This window comes from Mizuhopecten yessoensis, unplaced genomic scaffold, assembly GCF_002113885.1.
Source record: "Mizuhopecten yessoensis strain PY_sf001 unplaced genomic scaffold, ASM211388v2 scaffold8427, whole genome shotgun sequence".
In the NCBI taxonomy this organism is placed as follows: domain Eukaryota; kingdom Metazoa; phylum Mollusca; class Bivalvia; order Pectinida; family Pectinidae; genus Mizuhopecten; species Mizuhopecten yessoensis.
The window spans coordinates 52,680-79,838 of record NW_018407542.1 but is presented as its reverse complement, the minus strand read 5'-3'; the positions used below and the strand labels follow the sequence as shown (position 1 = coordinate 79,838).

General features: G+C 37.4%; 1 protein-coding gene and 1 long non-coding RNA gene across 6 annotated transcripts in view; one reads left to right on the top strand and one right to left on the bottom strand.

Moving 5' to 3' along the window:
- Positions 1-10,348: 10,348 nt before the first annotated feature.
- Positions 10,349-27,066, bottom strand: LOC110455939. Its single transcript, XR_002463525.1, has 2 exons — positions 26,647-27,066; positions 10,349-10,424 (listed from the first exon to the last, which is right to left on the bottom strand). It is a non-coding gene; the product is annotated as an uncharacterized LOC110455939 (long non-coding RNA).
- Positions 11,277-27,159, top strand: part of LOC110455938 (spectrin beta chain-like) — a 53,824-nt gene continuing 37,941 nt past the window's right edge. The window contains exons 1-2 of one of the 5 annotated variants that reach the window (XM_021506402.1): positions 11,277-11,420; positions 22,636-22,790. In XM_021506402.1, the coding sequence (XP_021362077.1) occupies positions 22,664-22,790 (127 nt within the window). In that variant the 5' untranslated portion in view covers positions 11,277-11,420; positions 22,636-22,663. Of the gene's footprint in view, positions 11,421-11,530; positions 11,672-15,044; positions 15,367-16,504; positions 16,525-22,635; positions 22,791-27,159 lie in introns of those variants that run through there. The other 4 variants (XM_021506405.1, XM_021506403.1, XM_021506406.1 and 1 more) reach the window with 4 other exon arrangements.

Genomic DNA, 27,159 nt, shown 5'->3' with positions numbered 1-27,159 from the left:
CCCCCCCGAAGCAAAAATACCATCCCGGCCCGAATAAGAATTTCGCGAAAATAGCTACATATTCGAGAGAGAAAAAAACCTTAAACATTTTCAGCGCTTTACCAATGATCAACTTGTGTGCATGTTCGACAGGCATGCAACTTGCGGTAAGCTGTTCAGAATGACTCAGCCTGGCTTCTTCCGGTGTTAGCCCTAAAACCGATCGCCTATTCGACTGTCTGTGTGTGTAATTATGTAGCTCCGTTTATAACTACACTCTCTATTATCATTTATGATGCCGATATTGATCATCTCCTACTTCTGTACTATACCTGTAGTTTTATGGTACAAAAATCCAACTTAATCTCACAGCTGTATAAGTAACCTCTTTGAAGTCAGATGGAAATTTCCCAATTGCCACGTTATGATGTCGTATTGGGTTCCATATGGCTTCCTTAGCTTGAGTTTCAATATATCCTTAGAAATAATACTCGAAATCAATAGCATGTGATTTTTATTGAATGAAATAATTGTTTGTTAAATTCAAATGCTGCCAGATTTTTTCTTTCAACAGTAAAAAAAAAAACACAGTCGAAATGTTGTCCTGTACCCTTTACCAGGTTAAATCTTGACGACAATAAGCTGGAATCGGGTTAGGTCATATTTTGACATACTCTCTCCCTTCCAGTCTGTAAATGAGAGCTACACTTACAGGTCTGTGTAAATGTGACACGTCCAATACATGTTCTTGATGTATACTCTGTACGATAGAAACAACGATCGGTTGATGTTTTATACTACCACAGAACCAGACGATAAGTTGACAAAGGTTTGGTCCTCTAAACTCGCGGCCATTTCCGCCTGTATATTGGTCGGGTAGTCTTCGGATTATACCGATTTATGACGCTTTTTATGGTGTAAGGTGGAATCGGTATATGACCAGGCCATATCTTTGAGAGAACTGATATAGAGAACAGACGATCACAAAGATGTTACGTACATACTGACATGAACATTAAAAAGAGGTTGTTCAATACGAATATTTACATTGTAAAACAAGTTATCAGTAATCTAAATTACTAAAAAATATTCCCCAGCGTTTGCCGTGTATGGTTCCTGGAACAGCCTAATGCCACCTAAACGTCTGTTTCTTACGCTGGTCTAGCTTGAAGGGAAAGCGTCAAAATGACACTGATGCTCTGCCGTAAACCCACTTGATCAACAATACCAAAAGAATTGTAGTCCATTCGACCATGAATGAAATATTGGTTTGGTTTGGTTTGGTATTGTTTAACGTCCTATCAACAGCTATGGTCATTTAAGGACGGTCTCCCCAGTGTGCAAGATGCATGCGTGTAGTGTATGCGTGTGTGTTTTGGGTGGCTGCGATATGTTCGTGTTTGTCTCTTTGTGATAGTGCGGAACTGATGCCGGCTTTATAGTGCTACCTCACTGAAACATACTGCCGAAGACACCCAGCAGGACACCCCACCCGGTCACATTATACTGACAACAGGCGAACCAGTCGTCCCACTCCTTAATTGCTGAGTGTAAAGCAGGAGTAGAAACTACCATTTTTACAGACTCTTGTTATGTCTCGCCGAGGGACAGAACCCAAAGCCTTCCTCACAGGGGCGAACGCTCAACTAAATGCCAAAAGTGAGGCATGGTCATGGGAGACATTAGGAAGAAGAAAGATGTTTAGAAAAAAGAGAAAAGATCAGATCCCAAATTTAGTCGCCTTTTACGATCATGCAATGGGGGCAGCAGGTACAATTCTTACGCCCTACCTGCAGGGACAATAAATGCAATAAGACAGACTACAGTACTCATGCCTGGCGCGCAATCCGTCGACCTTTGTAATTTAAACGAATTCTTCTAAATCCCCAAAAGGTCTGAAGTAAGAATATTTGACCAGCAGCATATTTGGACGGAGTGTTATCAAGTTTGTTCACATCAATGACATTGTCTCTCTTTCGGGGTCAAATTTATCAAAACATTTAAGCATTTTTCTTAAGTAATCAAAAGACCTATGGTTAGGATATTTGAGTAGATCAATGCTTGGCTGGAAAAAAAATCATATGAATAACCCTAACTCCTTTTCTATGTCACAAGGGTCAAATGTGTTGAAACATTTAAACGACTTCTTCTGATTAACCAAGTGGCTTAGGGTGATGCTGTTTACCCTGTAGCACGATCGGGTAGGGCTTTAAAGTTTGTTAAAATAAATTACATTGACCAATTTTCAAGGTCACGGGGTCAACTGTGTTAGATGTTTAAACGAATTCCTTTGAATAACCAAAATGCTAACGTTGATGATATTTTGCCATTACTTTGGTAAAATTAATATTAATTTGGTTTAAATCATTGACCTTGACCCCTTAAAGGTCACCGAGTAACAGACTTCTTCTTAAAAGCTTAGTTTGCTATAATATAATGATTAGCAAGTAGCATGCTGGGATGGTCATGTTTGTTCAAATGAATGAACTCGGCACACCTTACAGATAACAGGGACAGGCAAGCTGGTTAAAGCTTGTTAAGAATTTAAACAAGTAGCGATACCTTGCTTACTATAAACATTTGTTTAATTAAACTTACATAAATATGAGAGGAATTTAAATAACAGGTGAGCGATACTGGCCCACTAGTCCTCTTGCTGTATACGTGTCATGTGTTGATGAAATGATCTGAGATATTTTAGAGATTTAGATCCATGACACCGCACGGCTAGCATCAGTACAAACGCGTAAGAAAATGTCTCAAAGTACACGAACCCTGTCATAATTCTCAGGCCCCTGTGCGATTAACGTGTCTACTCATAAAATGTTAACAACCCCAACTTACTGTTCGGATGTTAGCGCGTGACTGGAAATGTCACATGCAGATATTAAATTTGTGAAAATGTTGTTGTTGTTGTTAAGGTTGACACATGCTATCATTGCGATAAAAGAAGTCCCGTAGCAGCACGCCGCTGCACTGTTGGTAACAGCACTCGACATGGTTGCTACACTTGTAACTGGTTAGGGTCATTTCGATCATTTTTTGGCTGTTCGTTTTGTCGCGACGATAAAAGGAAAAGACGCCATTTTATTTGTTTTAAAACTGTGCTTTGTCGTCACTACGTGGCGAAATTTGTTGTTTTATTTGTTAAAGCATCGTTTATCGTCGTAAACATATCGTCATTTAATGGTCGGTACGGCGAAAAAAGCACCATTTTAAGTACTTATGTGTTTTTCGAAGTGCATCATCTAACGGCGCTTCTTCGCGGTGACTGGCGATAGAGTGATTAAGTGACACCGCACCGTTTGTCTAAAAAGAAATACAACATTTTTTTCGCATTCTCATTATTTTCGCCTATAGCACCAGCCTCATATTTGAACCACAATGGTGGCCACAGAACATTTTCAACGTTGTCATCTCAAAGGTTATTTTGAAACGTTGGTTCGACGTTGTACTAACGATGTGCTCCAATCTGCTTTAAGAGAAATCTGAAATGTTGTATTACGACGTCGACCCGACGTTGGTTAGACATTGCAAATTTAACTCCGACCAATACAACCTTATCTTACGTTGGCCCGACGTATGTCTGCCAGCTGGGATTAGCATGCAAATTGGCAACTTAAAGTGGTGGTGGTGTTTTTTGTTGAAAAGGCATTAGTAATGACAAATAGTCGCCTGATAATATTAAAAAGGACATTTTTTTCGCATTGTCGCAGCGACAAAGCTGGAAAAAAACAAAAATCTTAAATCAGCCACCTTAGTTACAATATTTATGAAATTCAAAAAGAGTTAAACTGTTTTGATATCAAGCATAAGTGGATTGTGAAAGACATTTCAACGACCTTCACTCGGAAGAATCAGTTTGTCGCCGCTTAACCTTAAGGTCGAGTGAGTGTATTGATAAACAGAAATAGGAAGTACATCCCTAGTTGAAATTCAAATATAGGGAGACAGTATCACAATTTCCGCATATTCTAATGAGTCTAGAGTTGTGATAAATATTGTATGTTTATTGACAGAACAGTGGGTTCTCTCAATATTAAAGTATTTCAAAGCATTTATCAATGAGACACATGTGTCCATTTTTCTGTACTTCAGGAAACCGGCTACCTATTTCACTACTGTGAAGTTTTCAAGAAAAATAACTCTTACATGCAATTAGTATGATTATAAAATTTCTATTTTTAATCGTTTATAGATAATTAATTTTACAAAATTTCAGCGTTTATTAAATTGATATACATTAATGCAATACTATTCTATGGCAGTATCATGTTTATTGACATTATTTTGCAAAAAAAAAATCTTTACTTCTAAGCAATATAACTACAAAATTTGAAGAAATTCTACTGAGAAATGGTGACACAAACCAATTACCTTAACAAATACTCAACAGAATCGCGACTCTCCGAATATGGTCGTGATGTGTGTTTATCAAATGTAGTTACATGGAATTCCAATGTGGCTTACAAAGCGTGCAGTATTGTTATAAAATGTCAACAGAGCACCATTGCTGTTATAAACGTTGTCATGAATCAAATGTCAACAGAGGACCATTGCTGTTATAAACGTTGTCCTGAATCAAATGTCAACAGAGGATCATTGCTGTTATAAACGTTGTCCTGAATCAAATGTCAACAGAGGATCATTGCTGTTATAAACGTTGTCCTGAATCAAATGTCAACAGAGGACCATTGCTGTTATAAACGTTGTCCTGAATCAAATGCCAACAGAGCACCATTGCTGTTATAAACGTTGTCCTGATTCAAATGTCAACAGAGGACCATTGATGTTATAAACGTTGTCCTGAATCAAATGTCAACAGACGACCATTGCTGTTATAAACGTTGTCCTGAATCATATGTCAACAGAGCACCATTGCTGTTATAAACGTTGTCCTGAATCATATGTCAACAGACGACCATTGCTGTTATAAACGTTGTCCTGAATCAAATGGCAACAGAGCACCATTGCTGTTATAAACGTTGTCCTGAATCAAATGTCAACAGACGACCATTGCTGTTATAAACGTTGTCCTGAATCATATGTCAACAGAGGAACATTGCTGTTATAAACGTTGTCCTGAATCATATGTCAACAGACGACCATTGCTGTTATAAACGTTGTCCTGAATCATATGTCAACAGACGACCATTGCTGTTATAAACGTTGTCCTGAATCATATGTCAACAGAGGATCATTGCTGTTATAAACGTTGTGCTAAATCAAATGTCAACAGAGGACCATTGCTGTTATAAACGTTGTGCTGAATCAAATGTCAACAGACGACCATTGCTGTTATAAACGTTGTCCTGAATCAAATGGCAACAGAGCACCATTGCTGTTATAAACGTTGTCCTAAATCAAATGTCAACAGAGGACAATTGCTGTTATAAACGTTGTCCTGAATCAAATGTCAACAGACGACCATTGCTGTTATAAACGTTGTCCTGAATCAAATGTCAACAGAGCACCATTGCTGTTATAAACGTTGTCCTAAATCAAATGCCAACAGAGCACCATTGCTGTTATAAACGTTGTCCTAAATCAAATGCCAACAGAGCACCATTGCTGTTATAAACGTTGTCCTGATTCAAATGTCAACAGAGGACCATTGATGTTATAAACGTTGTTCTGAATCAAATGTCAACAGAGGATCATTGCTTTTTTAAACGTTGTCCTAAATCAAATGTCAACAGAGGACAATTGCTGTTATAAACGTTGTCCTGAATCAAATGGCAACAGAGCACCATTGCTGTTATAAACGTTGTCCTGATTCAAATGTCAACAGAGGACCATTGATGTTATAAACGTTGACCTGAATCAAATGTCAACAGAGGATCATTACTGTTATAAACGTTGTCCTGAATCATATGTCAACAGAGGAGCATTGCTGTTATAAACGTTGTCCTGAATCATATGTCAACAGAGGACCATTGCTGTTATAAACGTTGTCATGAATCAAATGTCAACAGAGGAACATTGCTGTTATAAACGTTGTCCTGAATCAAATGTCAACAGAGCACCATTGCTGTTATAAACGTTGTCCTGATTCAAATGTCAACAGAGGACCATTGATGTTATAAACGTTGACCTGAATCAAATGTCAACAGAGGATCATTACTGTTATAAACGTTGTCCTGAATCATATGTCAACAGACGACCATTGCTGTTATAAACGTTGTCCTGAATCAAATGGCAACAGAGCACCATTGCTGTTATAAACGTTGTCCTAAATCAAATGCCAACAGAGCACCATTGCTGTTATAAACGTTGTCCTGATTCAAATGTCAACAGAGGACCATTGATGTTATAAACGTTGTTCTGAATCAAATGTCAACAGAGGATCATTGCTTTTTTAAACGTTGTCCTAAATCAAATGTCAACAGAGGACAATTGCTGTTATAAACGTTGTCCTGAATCAAATGGCAACAGAGCACCATTGCTGTTATAAACGTTGTCCTAAATCAAATGTCAACAGAGGACCATCGCTGTTATAAACGTTGTGCTGAATCAAATGTCAACAGACGACCATTGCTGTTATAAACGTTGTCCTGAATCATATGTCAACAGACGACCATTGCTGTTATAAACGTTGTCCTGAATCAAATGTCAACAGACGACCATTGCTGTTATAAACGTTGTCCTGAATCATATGTCAACAGAGCACCATTGCTGTTATAAACGTTGTCCTAAATCAAATGTCAACAGAGGACAATTGCTGTTATAAACGTTGTCCTGAATCAAATGGCAACAGAGCACCATTGCTGTTATAAACGTTGTCCTAAATCAAATGTCAACAGAGGACCATTGCTGTTATAAACGTTGTGCTGAATCAAATGTCAACAGAGCACCATTGCTGTTATAAACGTTGTCCTGAATCAAATGTCAACAGAGGACCATTGCTGTTATAAACGTTGTCCTGAATCATATGTCAACAGACGACCATTGCTTTTTTAAATGTTGTCCTGAATCAAATGTCAACAGAGGAGCATTGCTGTTATAAACGTCCTGAATCATATGTCAACAGAGGACCATTGATGTTATAAACGTTTTCCCGAATCAAATGTCAACAGAGGATCATTGCTGTTATAAACGTTGTCCTAAATCAAATGTCAACAGAGGACCATTGCTGTAACGTTGTCCTGAATCATCATATCAATCAAACCGCGTTACTCAGACATCTCACCCTCAACTTAACTCAACTCAAGAAACAGGTGATTTATAGAGGAACTTTTTCTAGTGTGACAAAAAACACACCAGATAACGCGTTATTCTCAGCAGAAGGTTGGTGCTGGAGTAATTAAATGTTGTTAAAATGAAATCATAACAAAACTAGTTAAGTGTTGGAATTATACAAAGCTCTGTGTTATCAGAAGTATACTGCATGGCATTATAATAACACATCCATGCACTGTTGTTAAACAAAGTGCGACACTGTTATCAAACGAAGGTCAGCGTTATAAAAAAAAGTCGAACTGTCCTTTTCTTTTAAAGAAACTCGTCATTGTTTTGTAACATCGGAGGGTCAGAGCTGTATTGCCCCCGTTGGTGGTTGAGATGTCGAGATATCGGGACAGTGTCAAAATAAACTTCAGTTCTTTTTCGTGTCTCCATCGATAGAGACGTATCTGTTAGTATTAAACGAGAAGAAGGTATGGCCTATTTACGCCCCGGCACAAATATCTATATATAAATGACTGTTTGTATATGAAATGTTATTTCTTCCTGACAATGTGTAGCTTTGATGTGGTATATTACCCGTAATTATCGCTCATGGAACACGCGGTTTCTTAAGAGTTATGTCATCAGCGTGGGCATCAAAGAGGGGAATTAATTGTTCGTTTGGAATGCCATGTTATACTAGGAGTACAGAAATGTTGTTACAATATATTGTACAGAAATTATCGTACCGTGTATGTTACATTATATTGTACAGAAATTATCGTACCGTGTATGTTACAATATATTGTGCAGAAATTATCGTACCGTGTATGTTACAATATATAGTACAGAAATTATCGTACCGTGTATGTTACAATATATAGTACAGAAATTATCGTACCGTGTATGTTATAGTATATATTGTACAGAACTTATCGTACCGTGTATGTTACAATATATTGTACCGAACTTTTCTTACCGTGTATGTTACAATATATTGTACAGGAATTATCTTACACATGACGGGCAATAAACTAGCACGTCATACTCACTCGCTCGAGAGTCCCCGATAGTATTTCCCTTATTCGGAGTATCTCTTGGAAAACGAGGAAGAATGATGCAGATAACAACAATGGCGCGACAACCTGATCATCATTATTATTGGATTATTGTTTTATTTCGGCATTGTAAAATACTTATTGTACATGTGATGGGGAATCACAAGTTTTCGGAGGTAGTTTTAATGCTCGAATGACTGGACGTATTATGTTTTCACGCTTTCGGGCGTTCGGGCGGGCGTTCGGGAGTTCGGGCGGGAACACATTAGTTTCCGCTCAATAACTTGAGTAATTTTGAATGGATTAATTTCAAACTTGGTAGGAAGGTTCATTGCCATTAAAGTTCGGAGAAGTTCGATAACAAAAATTATTTGCCAGTTATTTATACAGTTATGGCCCTTTGTAGAATTGACGAAACAGTTTTCACTCAATAGCTTCAGTAATTTTGAATGGATTAATTTCAAACTTCATAGAATGTTTCATTTCTATGAAAGCTTGCACAAGTTCGATAACTATTATCCGCCTGTTATTAAGGGAGTTATGGCCCTTTATAGATAAATTACGGACTAACAGCTTTTTGTAGAATTGTCGGAACACAATTTCTGCGCAATAACTTAACGCACTTATGGCCCTTTGTTGCAAACTGCTCATTCGACATCTGACGGGCGTATCATGTACCGCTTCGCGGAACTCTTGTTAAATTCGGAAAGAAAGAATTCGTGTTTCCCAAAAACAAAGGGAACAAATGTATAACACACATACCCAATTCAAATTATTAAGCAAACTACTATACTAAACATTGACTAGTCTAAAACCCCTACTCTAGTTATCAAAGGAAAACAAGTGTAAACATTGACTAGTCTAAAACCCCTACTCTAGTTACCAAAGGAACACAAGTGTAAACATTGACTAGTCTAAAACCCCTACTCTAGTTACCAAAGGAAAACAAGTGTAAACATTTCCTGGGTTATTGATCACAAACTTGTTGGTGTGTCGTGCGGATCTCACATTTAAACAAAGCTGATTTTACATCCCTATGGATGCTTGTATACGTTAGATATGATACATCAAAGTCATAGGCGGTATGGTTCTGAAGAAGGTTATGAAATTATAATACAAGTACTTTTGAAATTTGACCACAGAGCACATTTGCAAAAACGTCGTTTATTTGTATCAAGGTCTAAACTTACTAATACCCATTCACGTGTAGACATATATTGTTGTTAATTGTAAGGTCCCCTGTGTAATTGATATTACCGTACTTATCATCATTAGTGTATATAAGTGGAAGGATAAGCGTTTCCGCACGACAAGTAGGCTCGTCGAGAGATTTAATGTGTAATAAAGTTTTATGAACATAAAATGATATAAATTTCTATGATAATGTACACGCGTGTATTCTAACAGGCAATTCAAGTAATATACATTTTAGCAACATATTGCTGTTTCGTCCATGTGGTTCGCCGAAAAATATTTGGATTTTCTCGGTAAACCACACGACTTTAGCTTGCAATGGTTTTGCATTTATAATCATCAGTTTATTTGTCAACGCTCGGCTCCATGCGACCGCAAGCACGTGCCCGGTATCACGCAAACTAGTTGTCGTTCTATCTAATATAGCAAGGGTTTGTGACTATTGAGTAAGTTTGTAACGCATCAGCTTGTTTATTTACGTCTTAACTAATCCCATAAATCAAATGCCTACATAAATGCATATCAACATCTAAATTACGCACACATGAAAAGATATGTATAACAACTATGTCAGTAGTGTGCCAGTCAATACTGAATATTATTAGAGACGAGTCACATACATATCGGCATTATCACAAAATTCGCCGCTTAGCTATAAACTTATAAATCAGTTAATCTTCGCCAAAACGCATTTCATATATATTGAATTATATATATAAAAAAAAAACCACATTGATCTGACCAATCAAATAGAAAATATTATCCTTTTCAAGTAAATACATCACGATTCATATACTAAAACTCAATTATTGAACTTTAAAAATAAACACCATAAATATACACGGTGGAGCACATGCAGTATATAACTTCAAACATATTAAATTACTTTTCAAGGATAACACAATTTTAAGAATCAACGAAATGTATTGAGATAATTCCTTTTCCTTGTTTAATATTGAGACCAAGTGGTCATTCCTTGGATGCAGCTGTCAGTAGATCGGTCAGTGGTCACTTTTGGTACATCAAAACCTACAAAATAAATATGATATCATAATTTAAAAATGTTTTACCCAAAGTACTTGCTGCCTGGGATAACTCCAGTCAGTAACATATAGGAACTATTTGATAATTAGTATGATAACCATCCTAATCAAGCATGCAGTGTATAGATTCGTAAATAGCGATATGTAGATTAGGTCTAACTGACATTTGGTCCATATGGTATTTACAGGGGGTACGTTTGACGCCCTGGAACAGATGTTGCAGCTATCCCCTCCACCCGCTCATAACTTAACACTCAAATGCAAGTTTCGTATTATAAGGTTGACCACCTGTCTATTTATGTATCGTAATGTGTCACGGTATTGCACACCGTTTCTGTCAGTCCCTAAGTTTTTACCCAAAATAAAACAACATTTGCAAGGGCCTTAACTTCTTGATTTTTCTATGGGAATGACATGTTTTTCAGACTAATCAACTTGAAATTACGTGGTCCCATCAAATATGAGAAAAAGCTGAAGTAAATCAATATGTCACTTAATTATAGCATATTTAGATGAAAATAACTAATTAAAACGGTTTTTAACAGCTTGCCAAAAAGTTATCACGTTGCTTTAGGACATCTTTCAGGAGATTTACGGTATGCCGACGCTCGCCATCCCATAATACTATGAGATCATTACTCGCACTTTTCCGTGTATTCCTGCGCATATAGTAAACAGACGGCTTTCGCAGTGAATCAATTATTATTATTTTTAACACATTGCATAACAATTTATATTTTGAATTTGTATATATGTTGTTATATCAAATGCATTTTAGGTAAAATAACAGTAACACATGGCGTAAATATGCGTAAAACGTTACAAATATAACGAACTATTTTTACACAGATAGATTATTCGACAGGGCCGGGTTCCCGCAATCTTCAGCAGCCTAGCCGGTAGACACTTAACTCTTTAGTGCATACTTCCGACGGACCGATTAATAGTGTTCAAAATTTAGTGGGAATATCCAACTGCACAGGTATGTTGATTTGTATATCTATAGTTAAGTGCAAATAGTATCGGTGATTTTTTTCCTGGGGACGATCTCGGATTATGCATTGGACAGCGGCACCATTTCCAATATGGCGGGGATGTATTGGTAATAAGACTGGTCGATTGGCTGGAAGAATGTCTTGCATATATTGAATCGGAAGTTTAACGGATTTTCACGGCGAGACAGAGGATGACGTACACATAAACAGGAAATTGTAAACTATTGTGTGTATACTGGTATGTCCGATCTTCAGGTTTCTCACCTGTTCACTCAAGCGTACAAAACATCAACAATAATCACATATTCAACACGTTTCATTCCATTGAACATCTTCTCGAAAGCGCTCTAGTTTACATGATATTTTGGTTTGATCTTAGGCAAGATCAAGTCTTATATGTTATTATTTAATTAAGAATGTTTCCCGCATTTCTATTGTATTGTTTAGATATTGAGAATAGATAGTTTGCAGTGTGGTAGATGTAAACACCCATAATCAGGGTGATTGTTGCGGTTGTTGGTAGTATGATTCACCCAGTTAATGCTACTGATGGGACTGTCTGACAGTGGTGATGCTGGTGTCATAAATGATGTATTAATAGTACTTAGCTACATTTATCGGTACACAGTAACATAATTACTTTCCTTATATTATTGTGACATTATGGTTTGTATTAGAAAACACCAATTCCCCATCCTTTTCAATGCATCATATGTAATGGAACAGTGTATTCAGCCAATTCAAGGGTTACCAGACCGAAATTCAAATTGCTAGCAAGTATATTGATTTATCACACCCCGACCTTAAAAGATAGTTATAATAAATCAAAAGAGGAGGTGATTGTGTCTTCCTTTATAATGAAGAAATAGTTGAGTTATATCACTTTGTTCCGAGTGTCCTTATTTTGCTGCACTGTATATTGTACAGTTTTAAACACCCTGTATCAGTTGATTATCTTCAAACTAAAGAAATAGGATTATCATCATTTAAGCAAGGAATTCAAAAGAATTGTAGTTGTATCTTTTCTTAGATGGATCATTTTAGCTGGAATGTAAATACAGCTGTTATAAGATTTATGTGGGTGTGGTACTATAAATCAGTATTGTTATCCGTGCTTCACTCAAGTGTTTTGTAGAGTGAATAAGATTCATTGCATCATATTACTCTAAAATGAGTTAAAAATAGGCAGGTTGGTGAACTTGGTTTTAGATTATACTGCTATGATTATGATGTCAACAAGTTTGAAGTTTATGGAGTGGAGTAGGGTGCCCTGTCCATGCACCATTACTTTGCTGATTTTGATAAGTATATTTATTATGTTATTACGTCATTATTAAGTTTCTTTGATTGGTTTCTATTTCTGAGAGTCTCAATGCCGGCTGAAGAAGATTCCACTCTGTCCATATTTTCAAAATTATATTTGAAATTGGTAGTCTTAGGTAGTAACAGTTAGTTTAATCGACCTAAAACTGACCACTAATGTATGTTCCCATGGCTTTATTTACCAATCCTCCCACTCCATTCACATGACCCACACACCCTCTTCTCTCCCCGGGCCCCTTCCCATCCAACAGGCCACACCCCTTCTCACTTCCCCCATAACCTACTCCCCTTGCCATCCCGTCATCTGGCCACACCCAGACTCGTCCTCCCCACATTCAAACTTATTCCCATCCCTTCCCACGTTCCCTCACTTGTCCTACTCAAATCCTCCCCACCCCACTCATCTGCCCGACACTCCCAATCACCCAGCCACACCCGCATTTACTTGTCCCACTATAAATCCCTCTCCCACAGTCTCAGTCACCTTCCCCGCCCAACATCCAACACTCCTACTTACCCAGATGTAGTCTTCTGCCTCCCCCCCCCCCATTCCCTTGTCCCCCACGATCACTCCCCTGTCCTACACTACAACCCTGTCCTCCCATATTACCACTCCTCTGCCCCAAACCCCAACCCTGTCCTATACTACCACTCCCCCACACCCCAACCCTGTCCCACACTATCACTCCCATGCCCAACACTACCACTCTCCCCTTGAACAATACCACTCCCCTGTCCCACACTACCACTCCCCCACTCAACACTACCATCGGGATCCCCTGCCCCACACTACCACTCCCTTATCCCACACTCTTACTCATCTGCCCCTTTCACGTAGTACACACACTACATGTATTTAACACTGCTAAACCACAGAGATTGTGAATGTTCATTTTAGTGTGTTGTCTGTGTACTAGACTCTTATGAAAACACAGGTAACACAGACTATGCCTAAACATCTACCTGTAATTACCTGGTCCCCAGATCTGGATTTAGGATTGCCTGTGGCTATATACTGCACAAACTTGTACTATACATAGAGCGACACACATCTACAGTCACTTGCTGTATGTGTCGGATCACTGCTATTGAATAAAGCCAATAAATGTCATCAAATACTTGTTTTTTGTACCACTATATAAAATGCTTGTAGACATAATATGAAGAACGAGGCAAATCTGTAACAATAAATTGAAAAATGATTGAAATAGATGTTCGGTCAATTTATATCGGACTGCAGCTTATTGTGTATATAGGTTGAAACAATTGTTCTCTTTTGTTAATTGTTTCCACAAATGATACAGAATGCCCTACTCCATTATTTCAAGTACTTTTTAGGGAGCTTTCTCTTTGAATCAAATGTTACATCTAAAATAAAGATAAATGTAGTGAAAGGTCATTTAAGCAAATTAGTGACTGTTTCTGTGTACAACGTGATGGCTACATACAATAGTAGAACCTTTTACACTAGGAGCCACCTCTAGCTGTGTACTTGTAACCATTATGATATTGAAGCAATAGCCCGTTTGTCATGTATCCATGAGGTGAACTTGACTTACTGTGGAACAAGGTCATAATCTACATACTAGTACCAAATGCCATCCAATATTTTTGCATATAATGAATATCTGTGTATAGCACATGGTAGTCAGTTACATCACAGTGCTCACCTATCATGGGAGATATATGTACACACAGGACTGTCTGTTCTGGTATATATGTTACAATAATTCAGATATTGTTCAACTTCAATTAAATTTGACATTTTTACAAATTGGTGGATAATGATGTAAATGTACAATTTTCGTTGTGTACTATATTATATCTGTACAGTAAAAGCATTTGTGATACACATTTAATTTTATGATGCAGAAACATTTGTTTATTTTGCCAAATTTTTGTTGCAAATTCTGGAGTGCTGCCAAAGTTTTTAACAGTTAGAATGAATGTCTGACTAAATGCGTTTTAATGTGTTGTTGTGTCTGTTGGTTTGCCATGCCAGCGTGGTATATTTAAGCATATCTATCTATTGAAAAACTGAAGTCCATTCCTAAAGTCATAATTCATCTTGTGTATGATACTATTCATATTGTATCATTGCTCCCTGTTCACTTTGTTGTACAAGTGTTGTCATGAAATTTTAATGCAGCGTGCTGTTTTCTCAGTGCGGGCGGCTATCTGGATCCTACTGAAGATGACACATGATTACTGAGTTGTATCCGTGTAAAATACTGTATACTGTTGTGCCATATTGCATGAAATGACTATTATCGTTATTAGCCTGTGCAGTGAGGCAATCTGTGGTGTTTGACTAGTTTGGTGTAGTGGCATACATCAGTTGTTGAAGAGATACCACACTAGATAGTAGCAGCCTACATTTATTTATGCTGATCCTGGCTGTGAGTAAGAGACTGAGTTAGTTGGCCTGCTGTTACATACACTCTCAAATATCCCCAGTTGGCTGGCAGACTGGCAAGAGGAGCAGCAGTGGGTCTCCCTCCTCTGATCAGCCCATGTACAACACAGGATGATGCGCTGAGGAATCTCCAGTGTCGGGGAATTCACCTGGATAGCTGTGGATTATTTCTCTAGTGCTGGATACAAACATATGTAAGAGGAATATGTGTTGTTGAGTATCTGTCCTTTATACCCTGCCTGATAATCTGATATGTGATGAAATATATAGGGTTTTGAGGTAGTTCCAATTAATACACAAGTATTTTTAGTTGTGTATCATTCCATGTCGTGGTGGAAAGCAAGCTGACCAGTAGTTGAGGTAGTAAGTCTTGTGTATCACAAGCTATGTAATTTATTAGAGGATTCTACTTATATGCATGGGACAAACAACCCCTGTACTTAAATCAAATGTGTATATTGATTGATGCAAATGTAATGCAATAACAATTACACCAAAGAAACGGTGTCTGTTTTTGAAGAGCTATACATATACTGGTATTTTGTATTGACAAGTGCAGACAAGGGGATCTAATTATGTACAACATGTATAGGTACATAATATTCACCACCACCTCTGTCTACATATGTATTACTGCAGCACATGTACCGAGACTATCCTGCCCAACATTTGTAAGATCGAGGATGAGGTGTGATAATTGCTGGTATATGGGAGGAGTGGTGTGATGTATGTGTGTTTTGAGTATACAGCTGTAGATATGCTCAGCAGTGCATTACAATGTAAAGTGAAGTACATAATGCTGCTTGCTCAGCTGTTCTTGCTCATCATTTAAACATGCACATCTAAAAAATAACTGCCAAAGGAAACAACTTGATTTTGTATAATGCCAGAATTTGTATCCATATTTTGAAGAATGTGTAGAGCAAAATCCTTATAAAACCTTAAAAAAATCAAGATTTTGCGGGGGAAGAGGTAAATAGTTTATATTCCTAGGAAATCTACTAGGTATGATCTGTGTCTAGCTTTACCTTGCCTCAGCTGTCTGGTGTATTTCCAGCCAAGGATCACAGCTTGTGTAGGAGACCTACTGGTGTAGTTTGTATATTGATTAGGGCTGAATCCGATTGCTGCTATGTGTATGTGTGTACAGTGACTTGTGTTCCCTATAGCCTGCCATGCATCCTCCCAGGGTTTACTATGTCTGTCTGACCACATGTGGTGCCCCATACCAGATGGATCATGTTTAATCCCCTTGTGAATAATGGTATAATTATATTGGAGACATTACTGCTGAGGTAAATCCACATAACGACTTGGCTATGTAGTGATATAGGACACAGTTACAGTTTCAGGTGAGTCTTCAATATAGAAATGTGTGATACCTAAAGTGTCAGGTATTCAGAAACCTCAGGTGATGAGACACTGTGGTGTGTGGTATTGATTGGTTTTATATACTACCCTCTACTAGATTAAGTGTTACATCGTACCGTGTATATATAGGTGTCTGGTCAAGTCAAGAGGCTATTATAACCACACAGGATATACCCCATTAGATCAACTGACCACAGATATGGATCATCAGCTACTGATGAACCTACCATGCAATGATACTTACAGTAAAATAAACAACAAAATTCACATCTTTAATGATGTCTGAGCTATTTAAGAAGTTGATAGATAGATAATATTGGGACGAGGTGTAATGCAATGGGCCCCAACACCATGCAACAACAGGACGGAGCAGACATGGGTTACACTGTGTGTTGCACACACACACGCACCATTACATCTCACCGCGTCCCAAACTTATCTCTCTCTATCGACTATTTAATAAAAGTTCATCAATCTTTTTTACAAATTTCGAGTATGAGAGTATCTCAAATAAGTTTGTTTTTCAAAACTCCAAAGTCAAGACTAAGTTCACCATTACTGAAACTATTTCTAGATTGTGTCTAACAATGACACTAATTTGAATGGGAACTAGCTATAGGTATAGGGCATTCGTGTCTTGCAAACATTTTTTAGTTTTTTCTCAAAAAAATTGTTAACATTTTTCAGGAATAACTTGAGGGATCTTTCTCAAATTTGATATGTAGGTTCCCTTTGATCCCTCTTTGTGCATGTTTTATTTTGAGACTGATCATAAAAGCAAAATTGCTAAAGGAAGAAATAAACAGATCTTTCTCATATTGCAATGATCAATTCTATTTCTTTCACATTAAGTACTGTACTTGTAAATTTGTGAAATGACAAACTCACTTTGAAGGTTGTCTTTTATACACAGCAGTATTAAGTTTAGATCAAAAGTTTCCACAAGGTGCATTTACTGTTAACATGACTCGATCAAACAGATAAGAGAAAAGAAGAGAAAAGATCCAACTGACAAAGAACTAATGAAGATGGTACAATGGTTGGCGCCCAGATCCCTCTGGGATCTCTTGTTTGAAACTGGATTTGAACCCCGGACTTCAGACTGCTTATAAACTATCCCTTAAACTGATTTATTTACTTGGTTGTTGGAAGAGTCCGGGATCCTGACCCAATTGTTCTACAGTTTTATGTCCAAACCGAAGTTAAAGGGGAGGTGTTACTGCATATGGGAAAAACCACGGTGCAGTGGGACAGGGATCCTTAAGCAGGATTGTGTGAAGGAAAATCTTAACCATCCACTATATATATACTGTTGATTATATATGATTTGCTGAGGTATAATATAGGAGCATTACATGTCTGTGTATCTGTAGAAATGTGTTGTATACCATATTCTCTAAAGGGTTTAATTTCCAGATGCTCACTGTGCAAAGAGCTATAATTTGACCATCAGAAACAGTACACGTCTGTCAATCATGTGTACATTGTGTATTGGCTTTTTCGTCGGCAGAAATTGCTTGCAGTGCAGAACTGAAATGGTATGCAAACCAACTTACAATTGAATTTATTAGGTTGTGTGTAGTATTCCTGAATAATAGGCTTTCCATGTTTTTGTAGTGGTAGTGATTTCTGGCACAAATCTCTAATCCTATAACATACACTGGTTATTAAAGCTAAGTGGATTTAACCCATAAGCTTGAACAGCTGGTTCTTGTGAGTTTAGTTTCACTAGGTTCATATTTAGCACACTTTGATTTTAATTTCTGCAAGATTCTTAAATGAGGTATACTAGTTCTGAGGAATAATATGGTCGGGGAAAAAATTGAATCTGGGCAAATGTTGCAAAAAGATGTTAGGGTACAGACATTTTGGTCATACCAGGGTTTAAAAAGGACTCATTTCCTTTTGAATATGTAATTGAATTCAAATATGTAACTTGAGATGCTTGTGCTGTCATTTTTAGGAGCTTAGTTGTAATCTGTAATAGACAGTTGCGAGATGTGGAGTGGCTTTGAATGTGTTATCTGCATTGGAGTGTCGGAGAGTGGTGTGGATGCCTGTGGAAAAGATGTCCCTAGATATATCACAGGGCTGAAATATAGACAGTGCAGGAACATCCAAATGTTAATTTATTTTCTAAAATAATAACAAGATTCAACAACTTTTTATGCTGAGATATATACTCTTATCAACTGTGGTATGCCATTGTCATGGAGACCTATATCTTGCATAACTTATTAACAGAAGAAATTCAAACATCCATCCCATCATTTCTTGTTCATATACTGTGCAATTGGAAAAGTGACATGTACAGAATGCACATATACTTGCTATTTTATACTAGTATGGCTGACAAACTACTGGATGCTGGTAATGAGTTGCTGCAAGTGCTCAGAAGTTTGCTACTGTACCAGAGCAGTGTGTAGTGAACTGATGCAAGATAATTGAAGTTTTGAGTTATCTCTTGAAGAGCGGAAGACTGCCATTATTAGAGTAGTGGTGATGTCGGAGTGGAGATAATTGGTGTTGATTGAGATGCTGACTTCCTGTGGACTAGTCTCCATTGGTGTATTACATGTCTAGTGTGGTATGTAAAGATACCAGCAGCCTTCTAATACGACTGACTGGAGTAGTTGGGTCTCTATGGGATGTAGGTTTGTCATCTAATACGACTGACTGGAGTAGTTGGGTCTCTATGGGATGTAGGTTTGTCATCTAATACGACTGACTGGAGTAGTTGGGTCTCTATGGGATGTAGGTTTGTCATCTAATACGACTGACTGGAGTAGTTGGGTCTCTATGGGATGTAGGTTTGTCATCTAATACGACTGACTGGAGTAGTTGGGTCTCTATGGGATGTAGGTTTGTCATCTAATACGACTGACTGGAGTAGTTGGGTCTCTATGGGATGTAGGTTTGTCATCTAATACGACTGACTGGAGTAGTTGGGTCTCTATGGGATGTAGGTTTGTCATCTAATACGACTGACTGGAGTAGTTGGGTCTCTATGGGATGTAGGTTTGTCATCTAATACGACTGACTGGAGTAGTTGGGTCTCTATGGGATGTAGGTTTGTCATCTAATACGACTGACTGGAGTAGTTGGGTCTCTATGGGATGTAGGTTTGTCATCTAATACGACTGACTGGAGTAGTTGGGTCTCTATGGGATGTAGGTTTGTCATCTAATACGACTGACTGGAGTAGTTGGGTCTCTATGGGATGTAGGTTTGTCATCTAATACGACTGACTGGAGTAGTTGGGTCTCTATGGGATGTAGGTTTGTCATCTAATACGACTGACTGGAGTAGTTGGGTCTCTATGGGATGTAGGTTTGTCATCTAATACGACTGACTGGAGTAGTTGGGTCTCTATGGGATGTAGGTTTGTCATCTAATACGACTGACTGGAGTAGTTGGGTCTCTATGGGATGTAGGTTTGTCATCTAATACGACTGACTGGAGTAGTTGGGTCTCTATGGGATGTAGGTTTGTCATCTAATACGACTGACTGGAGTAGTTGGGTCTCTATGGGATGTAGGTTTGTCATCTAATACGACTGACTGGAGTAGTTGGGTCTCTATGGGATGTAGGTTTGTCATCTAATACGACTGACTGGAGTAGTTGGGTCTCTATGGGATGTAGGTTTGTCATCTAATACGACTGACTGGAGTAGTTGGGTCTCTATGGGATGTAGGTTTGTCATCTAATACGACTGACTGGAGTAGTTGGGTCTCTATGGGATGTAGGTTTGTCATCTAATACGACTGACTGGAGTAGTTGGGTCTCTATGGGATGTAGGTTTGTCATCTAATACGACTGACTGGAGTAGTTGGGTCTCTATGGGATGTAGGTTTGTCATCTAATACGACTGACTGGAGTAGTTGGGTCTCTATGGGATGTAGGTTTGTCATCTAATACGACTGACTGGAGTAGTTGGGTCTCTATGGGATGTAGGTTTGTCATCTAATACGACTGACTGGAGTAGTTGGGTCTCTATGGGATGTAGGTTTGTCATCTAATACGACTGACTGGAGTAGTTGGGTCTCTATGGGATGTAGGTTTGTCATCTAATACGACTGACTGGAGTAGTTGGGTCTCTATGGGATGTAGGTTTGTCATCTAATACGACTGACTGGAGTAGTTGGGTCTCTATGGGATGTAGGTTTGTCATCTAATACGACTGACTGGAGTAGTTGGGTCTCTATGGGATGTAGGTTTGTCATCTAATACGACTGACTGGAGTAGTTGGGTCTCTATGGGATGTAGGTTTGTCATCTAATACGACTGACTGGAGTAGTTGGGTCTCTATGGGATGTAGGTTTGTCATCTAATACGACTGACTGGAGTAGTTGGGTCTCTATGGGATGTAGGTTTGTCATCTAATACGACTGACTGGAGTAGTTGGGTCTCTATGGGATGTAGGTTTGTCATCTAATACGACTGACTGGAGTAGTTGGGTCTCTATGGGATGTAGGTTTGTCATCTAATACGACTGACTGGAGTAGTTGGGTCTCTATGGGATGTAGGTTTGTCAGAAACTTATAATGCACAGATATGTATAGCTGCTTCCAGCAAACTGCGTTTTACTACTGATTTTTTATTGACCAAAAAAAAGGACTGATACAATCATAGGATAAGAGTGAAAACAATACTTGACTGCTGTGATGCTCTTTTGTCTTATAACAAGTGTACTGTTTATATATCGGACTTATACCATAATTGCATCGGTACCCTTCCTCCTTACAGATTGCCATATTTGTTTAGCTCATGATCACCTGACCCTAAATTCTTTCTCCAAATTTGATCAACTCATGGTCCTGACATTTTAACTTAACGTTATATTTAACTATTTTTTACTCAAATTGGTAGGGATGATTGACATCATTATCTCCACTTCATATTTCAACTAATAAATAGAGTACTGTCTGACTCAAGTGACAGTTAAGGCCCATGGGCCTCTTGTGTTTTCTCATATTTGGATTCTCAGCATGCAATAAATATGTTATTACCCGGAAATATGATTTCTCTTCATTGAAAGTATTCATTGCCAGAGATGCTAGTACAACAAATACGGTAGAGAGTAACAGCTGATGCTTCCTCCAGACTGTGTATAATGTTCTCATGATGCAACTAGCGTAAAGGGTGTGGCATATACCTTCTGAATAGAGGCTGGACATATAACACACAAAGGTATACAGAGCCATATAATAGCAGACTAGTAGCTATTGATGTCTTATACATTCCCAGGTCCCCCACAGGAAAACTTCAAAAAGTACTTGTTGTGTATTGATGTATTTCATATTGAGATGTGTAGATCAAATGATGCTTGATCTCCAACCCTGTGTGGGGTACTACGTGATGTAATCCCATGAGCCTCATAGATATTGTAGAACAGGAAATATGTGAATGTTCATGTAAAGAATTGCTTTATAACCCCAATTCGAATCCAATAAAGTATAATTACACCTTCAATCCGAATGAAATATTCACTTAAAAAAAATCATTAAAATGCTCCAAAACGTTGGTTATCATTGTTGATGTTACTACTGTCAAAATTGAAAATTCAGAGAAACAGCTACAGAATGTGTAGATTGTAGTGATTTCAAGTGTTCATGTACATAAAATAAGATCAGACAGCTTGCAGATGTACTTGCAGCCTTGTGGTTAATGTCGGAGAGAAATCTAAGTTACTTATTTTGTTATGTAATGAACAAGTGTTGCAGGGGAGGGAGAACAGCTTTTGACTTTTTCATCATGTTTCTTTGAATGTTGAAGTAAAAGTCAATAATTTTTAAAGTCTGTATTTGAATCAATCTGACATAGTGTGTATAAATTTAGATATGCAAATTTGATATACATTAATGTATTAAATTTTAGAACCAGTAATGAAAACTGTATACATTTATTCAATGTCACACTCAGTTTTCTCTACAGAATTACTTACTGTACATGTACAGCTTTTCCAATATGGACATGACAATCATACTGGTGATTTTAACAATATATTATCATGCTGTTTATACTGATTATACCTAGGGATGTGATGCTGCCTATGATGTCATGATTATATTGTGTAACATTTTGTGTTGTAGGAGGTTGTGGTTGTGGTGACCCTCCGCCATGACTGAGATTGAGAACTATAACAGCAATGGGGTCCGGTGGGATCCCGGACAGATGGAGGAAGAATTTGATGCTGGCAACAACTCCTCCAAGCTTTTTGAGCGTTCCAGAATCAAGGCTTTAGCAGGTTAGTATGATTAAACACTGCTGTCTACACAACCCTAGACTGGCTACCAGCCCCTAAGTTTTATGAAGAATTTCTCGGCTGCATTTTACTACTAGCTTATATTCTCCCCCTAGTTTAGAACTAAGCATCAGACATCGAAGTGATCAACATTTTTAGAGTTCAAGTTTTCTTAATTGTTAAATATTCTAGAGACAGTGGCTAGTCTAACACAACTCGTGTAGAAATTTTGTTCAAACAGGATATATCTATGGTATTCTTAATTAGAGACAATAAAAAAATGAATTATCATTTTTTCTGAAAAATCACAATGATTTTGTGGATCATCAGTATATTATGACATCATTTTACCTGAAGTAGGCTATATCTTTTTATGGATGTATTAGTAGTTAGTTGACATCAATTGACTTGTTATCTGAAAAGTATCTTGAGAAAAGAGTATTTTCAAAGGTTGGCTGGTCATTTGTGACGGACAGGGCCTCAAAGTGGGTGGGAGTGGGATTTTCTTGTGAATTTTTGAGGTTAAGTTATACACATATACCAGTATACACACACATTTATATAAACATTTAATTTATGAAGTAATGTATATAGCGTATACACATAATAGCTAGGGCAGACAGTAGTCTGTGCAGGATATATCTGGAGGGATGACTTTTCAATAATGACCAGACTTGATGCATAATTATACCACTTATACACCGAAGAAGTGACAAATGAGAAGAAGGTATTCATATACCGTATACATTGTAAAAAGTGGTAACATTTTGGTAGAGCAGCTGTTTTACTAGGCAGGTTAAGTTTTGCATCGGGATATTATATATATTTCAAGATGTTCACTTCAAAAGTCTTTTCCCTGATCTATATGATAAATTAGGGAGAGAGGGAAAAGACCCCAGTTTGAGAGAATCAAAGTCTAATGCCTCTACTTCAGTATAAATTGTGTCTGTCCTTGATTGTACAGTGATTTATTTTAGAATGAGAATGGCAAGGTCATTACTTTTGAATCAACTGTATTTGATTTGTGGTAGAAGAACTTGGAGGGTAAACTCTTGCTATATATAGGGCTATGTTTGCTCCCTACAGGTAAAATGAATGACTCACGCGGTGAAATCTCTCAGCTTAATTTAGAGACAGAATACAACAATTAATACCATTGTAATTTGACAAGGAAATTAAATGTTAAACCAATTATAGTTTTAAACTGTCAGATGGTTGAAAATACTGAAGAAATGTGTTAAGTGACATTCCTAATTGTAGAGGTCAAGTTAATGCGACAATTTACGCACAGTTTAACGTTATTTATGGATCTGAGTTTTTTAGTCAATACCTTGTGTGCTACAAATTCCACCCTCTACTGCATGAGTGTTGCCGTATGGCTTTCGATTGAATGCAATCTGTGCTTGTGTCAATAGAACAGGTATGAGTCACACTAAATTTCTAAAACAAATTTTATTTTCATTGTTGCGTCAGTTACATGCCGTTAGTGTGCTGGTTTGACCTGGTGTGAGGTAAAATGCTGAGCTACGGAGTAAGAGTAACAGATACCGTATTTCACCTAAATAAGTTAACAATTATAAACAGAACATTTTCAGTGAAAGTTGACTTACACAAGACAGATATAGAACAATCTCTTTGTACAAGTGTTTATATTGTGATAGCCTTTATAGGATATATTATAATACAAAGTATTTATGTATTTGTAAGTAGTCATTACATGGTCAAATACATCGGTGTAAGAGGATAAGGGGACTTAATCCTAATCTACTTCATCAATGATCTCTGGGTAAGAGGGCATGACTGATCTTATGAATGATTTGGTCATGGGAATGGAAGGAAAAGTCACATGCTGACCTAGTACATGTATAACACTAGAATAAAATAGTGATACAGTACATTTTGATGGCTATAAACAAAAACTCGATGATAACCACCTCTTTGATAATGAGGTAGTATTTAAAGTAATTAGGCACTCCTTCAGGGGATGGAATCTATATGGACAATGGACATGCTTATTTTATATAGTAGGTTTCGGTTTTTTCATGTTGAGTATTTAAATAAAAAATTCAGTCATTCTTCTTGGATGATGAGATTGTATAAATTGAAAGTAGTGATAGATTACTGAAACGAAATAATAATTCAAACAGCGCTAGTGCTCCGTAACATTCATGCTTGTTCTTCCCCTGCAGTATTCTGATTTTGAACATTATTCATCATTTTGGGTACTAAAGTGATAAAAGAGAATTGAATGTTTACTGACATTTGTCGTAATTGCAAGCGGGCAGACGTCGGTAATGTAGCTGCAGGAAGTAGGCTGCAGAGAAGTTGATATTGATTTCTAACAATAAAACCTGGTTAACAATGTTGGTTTGTATGGAGTAAGAGAGGAATACACAATATTTCCTATGTCTGCCAGCTCACTCATTGATCCATACCTACTAGGGGATAATACTGTTTACAAAAACCGTAATCTTGCTATAAGGTTGCTGAAGGGACAAATAAAAAGATAAATGCTGCGTTAGTACCAGCATTGATTAAAATATTATCTCTGTGCTAAGTCAATATACCGTAGAAATCAATTATCAAAGCATGTCTTCTTTTCTGGCTAATGTTTGTCCTAATTGAGTTTCACTCCATTTCATAAAATTGTTCATTTTACTTAAGTTCATTACCTAGAGTGTTTGCAGCTTTGGTTAGAGAGTAGTGATATTTTAAGTTTTGGTAGTGGTAGATGGGGGGGATCTGGCAGCATATATAATTTATGGTTTCAAGATTGGTAGGTTTTTATTCGTCTCCGTCTTAGTCCGTCGTCGTGCGTTAACATTTTACATTTTACATTTTCAACTTAAGCTGAAATACTCTCCAAGGGATTTCATTGATACTTCATGGGAATGTTACTGGCATATACTTAACCAAATGTTGTTATTTTTCGGGTGGATCAGAAATCCTATATGGCCGCCATGGCCGCCATTTTGAAAAACTATTCCCAACTAACTTAAAAGTCCAGTTTTACTGGGACGATTGAACTCAAACTTGGTAGGAATGATCAACTCATGGTCCTGGCAAAGTGTTATTTTTCATTCGGGCCAAATAAAAATCCAATATGGCAGCCACGGCGGCAATTTTGAAAACACAAACTATTTCAAACTTAAAATCAAGTTCTAATAGGCAGATTTAACTGAAACTCAGTCTAGGAATGATCAACTCATGGTCCTGACAAACTTGATTTAATGTTATTCTTAACTAATTTTTACTCAAATTGGAAGGGATGATTGACATCATTATCTCCACTTCATATTTCAACAACAAAAATAAATACTCTAGGACTCCGGTGACCGTTCAGGCCCATGGGCCTCTTGTTAAACTGTTATTTTATGAGAAATAATCACCATTGTGTTGAATACTAATGCAAAACACTTTCCCCGACACAGTTTATATTTTTTTCTCTTTTTTTTCTAGTTATCAGAAATATACTGTTGGAAAAAAAATTGGAAGAAAAGTAAATCTTCTTCATGTAAAACTTTTAAGTACAAGAGTCAATATTTCAAATGTTAGGTTAAACATTATATGCAATATAAGAGCTTAAACCAAGTTAATGATTAGTATTAAAACCCTTTGAAGAACAGTTGTGAGGTTGGTTTATCATACACATTTCTGCACTGTCTTGTTTGTTACAACATGGAGTCAATAAGGAACTACTTATACTGGGGATGTCTGTTAGCCTCTCCTTGAGATAAATGACAAGTAAATCAGTCACAGTGTTACAGTTTGTGATAAGCTTTCTGTGCATTGGAAAAAGCTTTAAATTTCTGTTTACATTGATGTAAATGAATCCTCTTCCTTAATTAAATGAACATACCTTTTAAGAATTGGCCAGCTGAGAAACCATGTGTGGTGTGTACTGGTTAGACTGTAGTTTTCCAGGTTATCCAATGTCTTGTGTCACACAGGTCTTTTCTGTTGAAGTTCTGAAGCCCCTGTCCTTTATCTCCGATTTCTAGGTCTTTCAGATTGTGAGCTAACCTTGACTGTCCTATAGAGCAATGTCCACACTAGATAATAGTGTAGAGTGTCACATTGTTTTGTTTGGCCGCTTATCAATTCATCACCCCAAAAAATCTTTTCCATTTATGGCAAGTCTGTTGGAGGGTGTGTTTGCTTTCCACACTGAGCTATGTGCACAGAAGTGTGTTTTATAAACATTTTACTGATATCTCTGTTCAGGAAGTTGTCTGGATTATGACGGAAATATCTGTTTTGTTCAGATACACCAAGTATACGTATGTGTGTCACAGGAAAAGTGAAGAGTTTAAAACTTGTATATGTATACATAAACGACTCCATGCATAATTTTACTATGTGGCTATAGTTT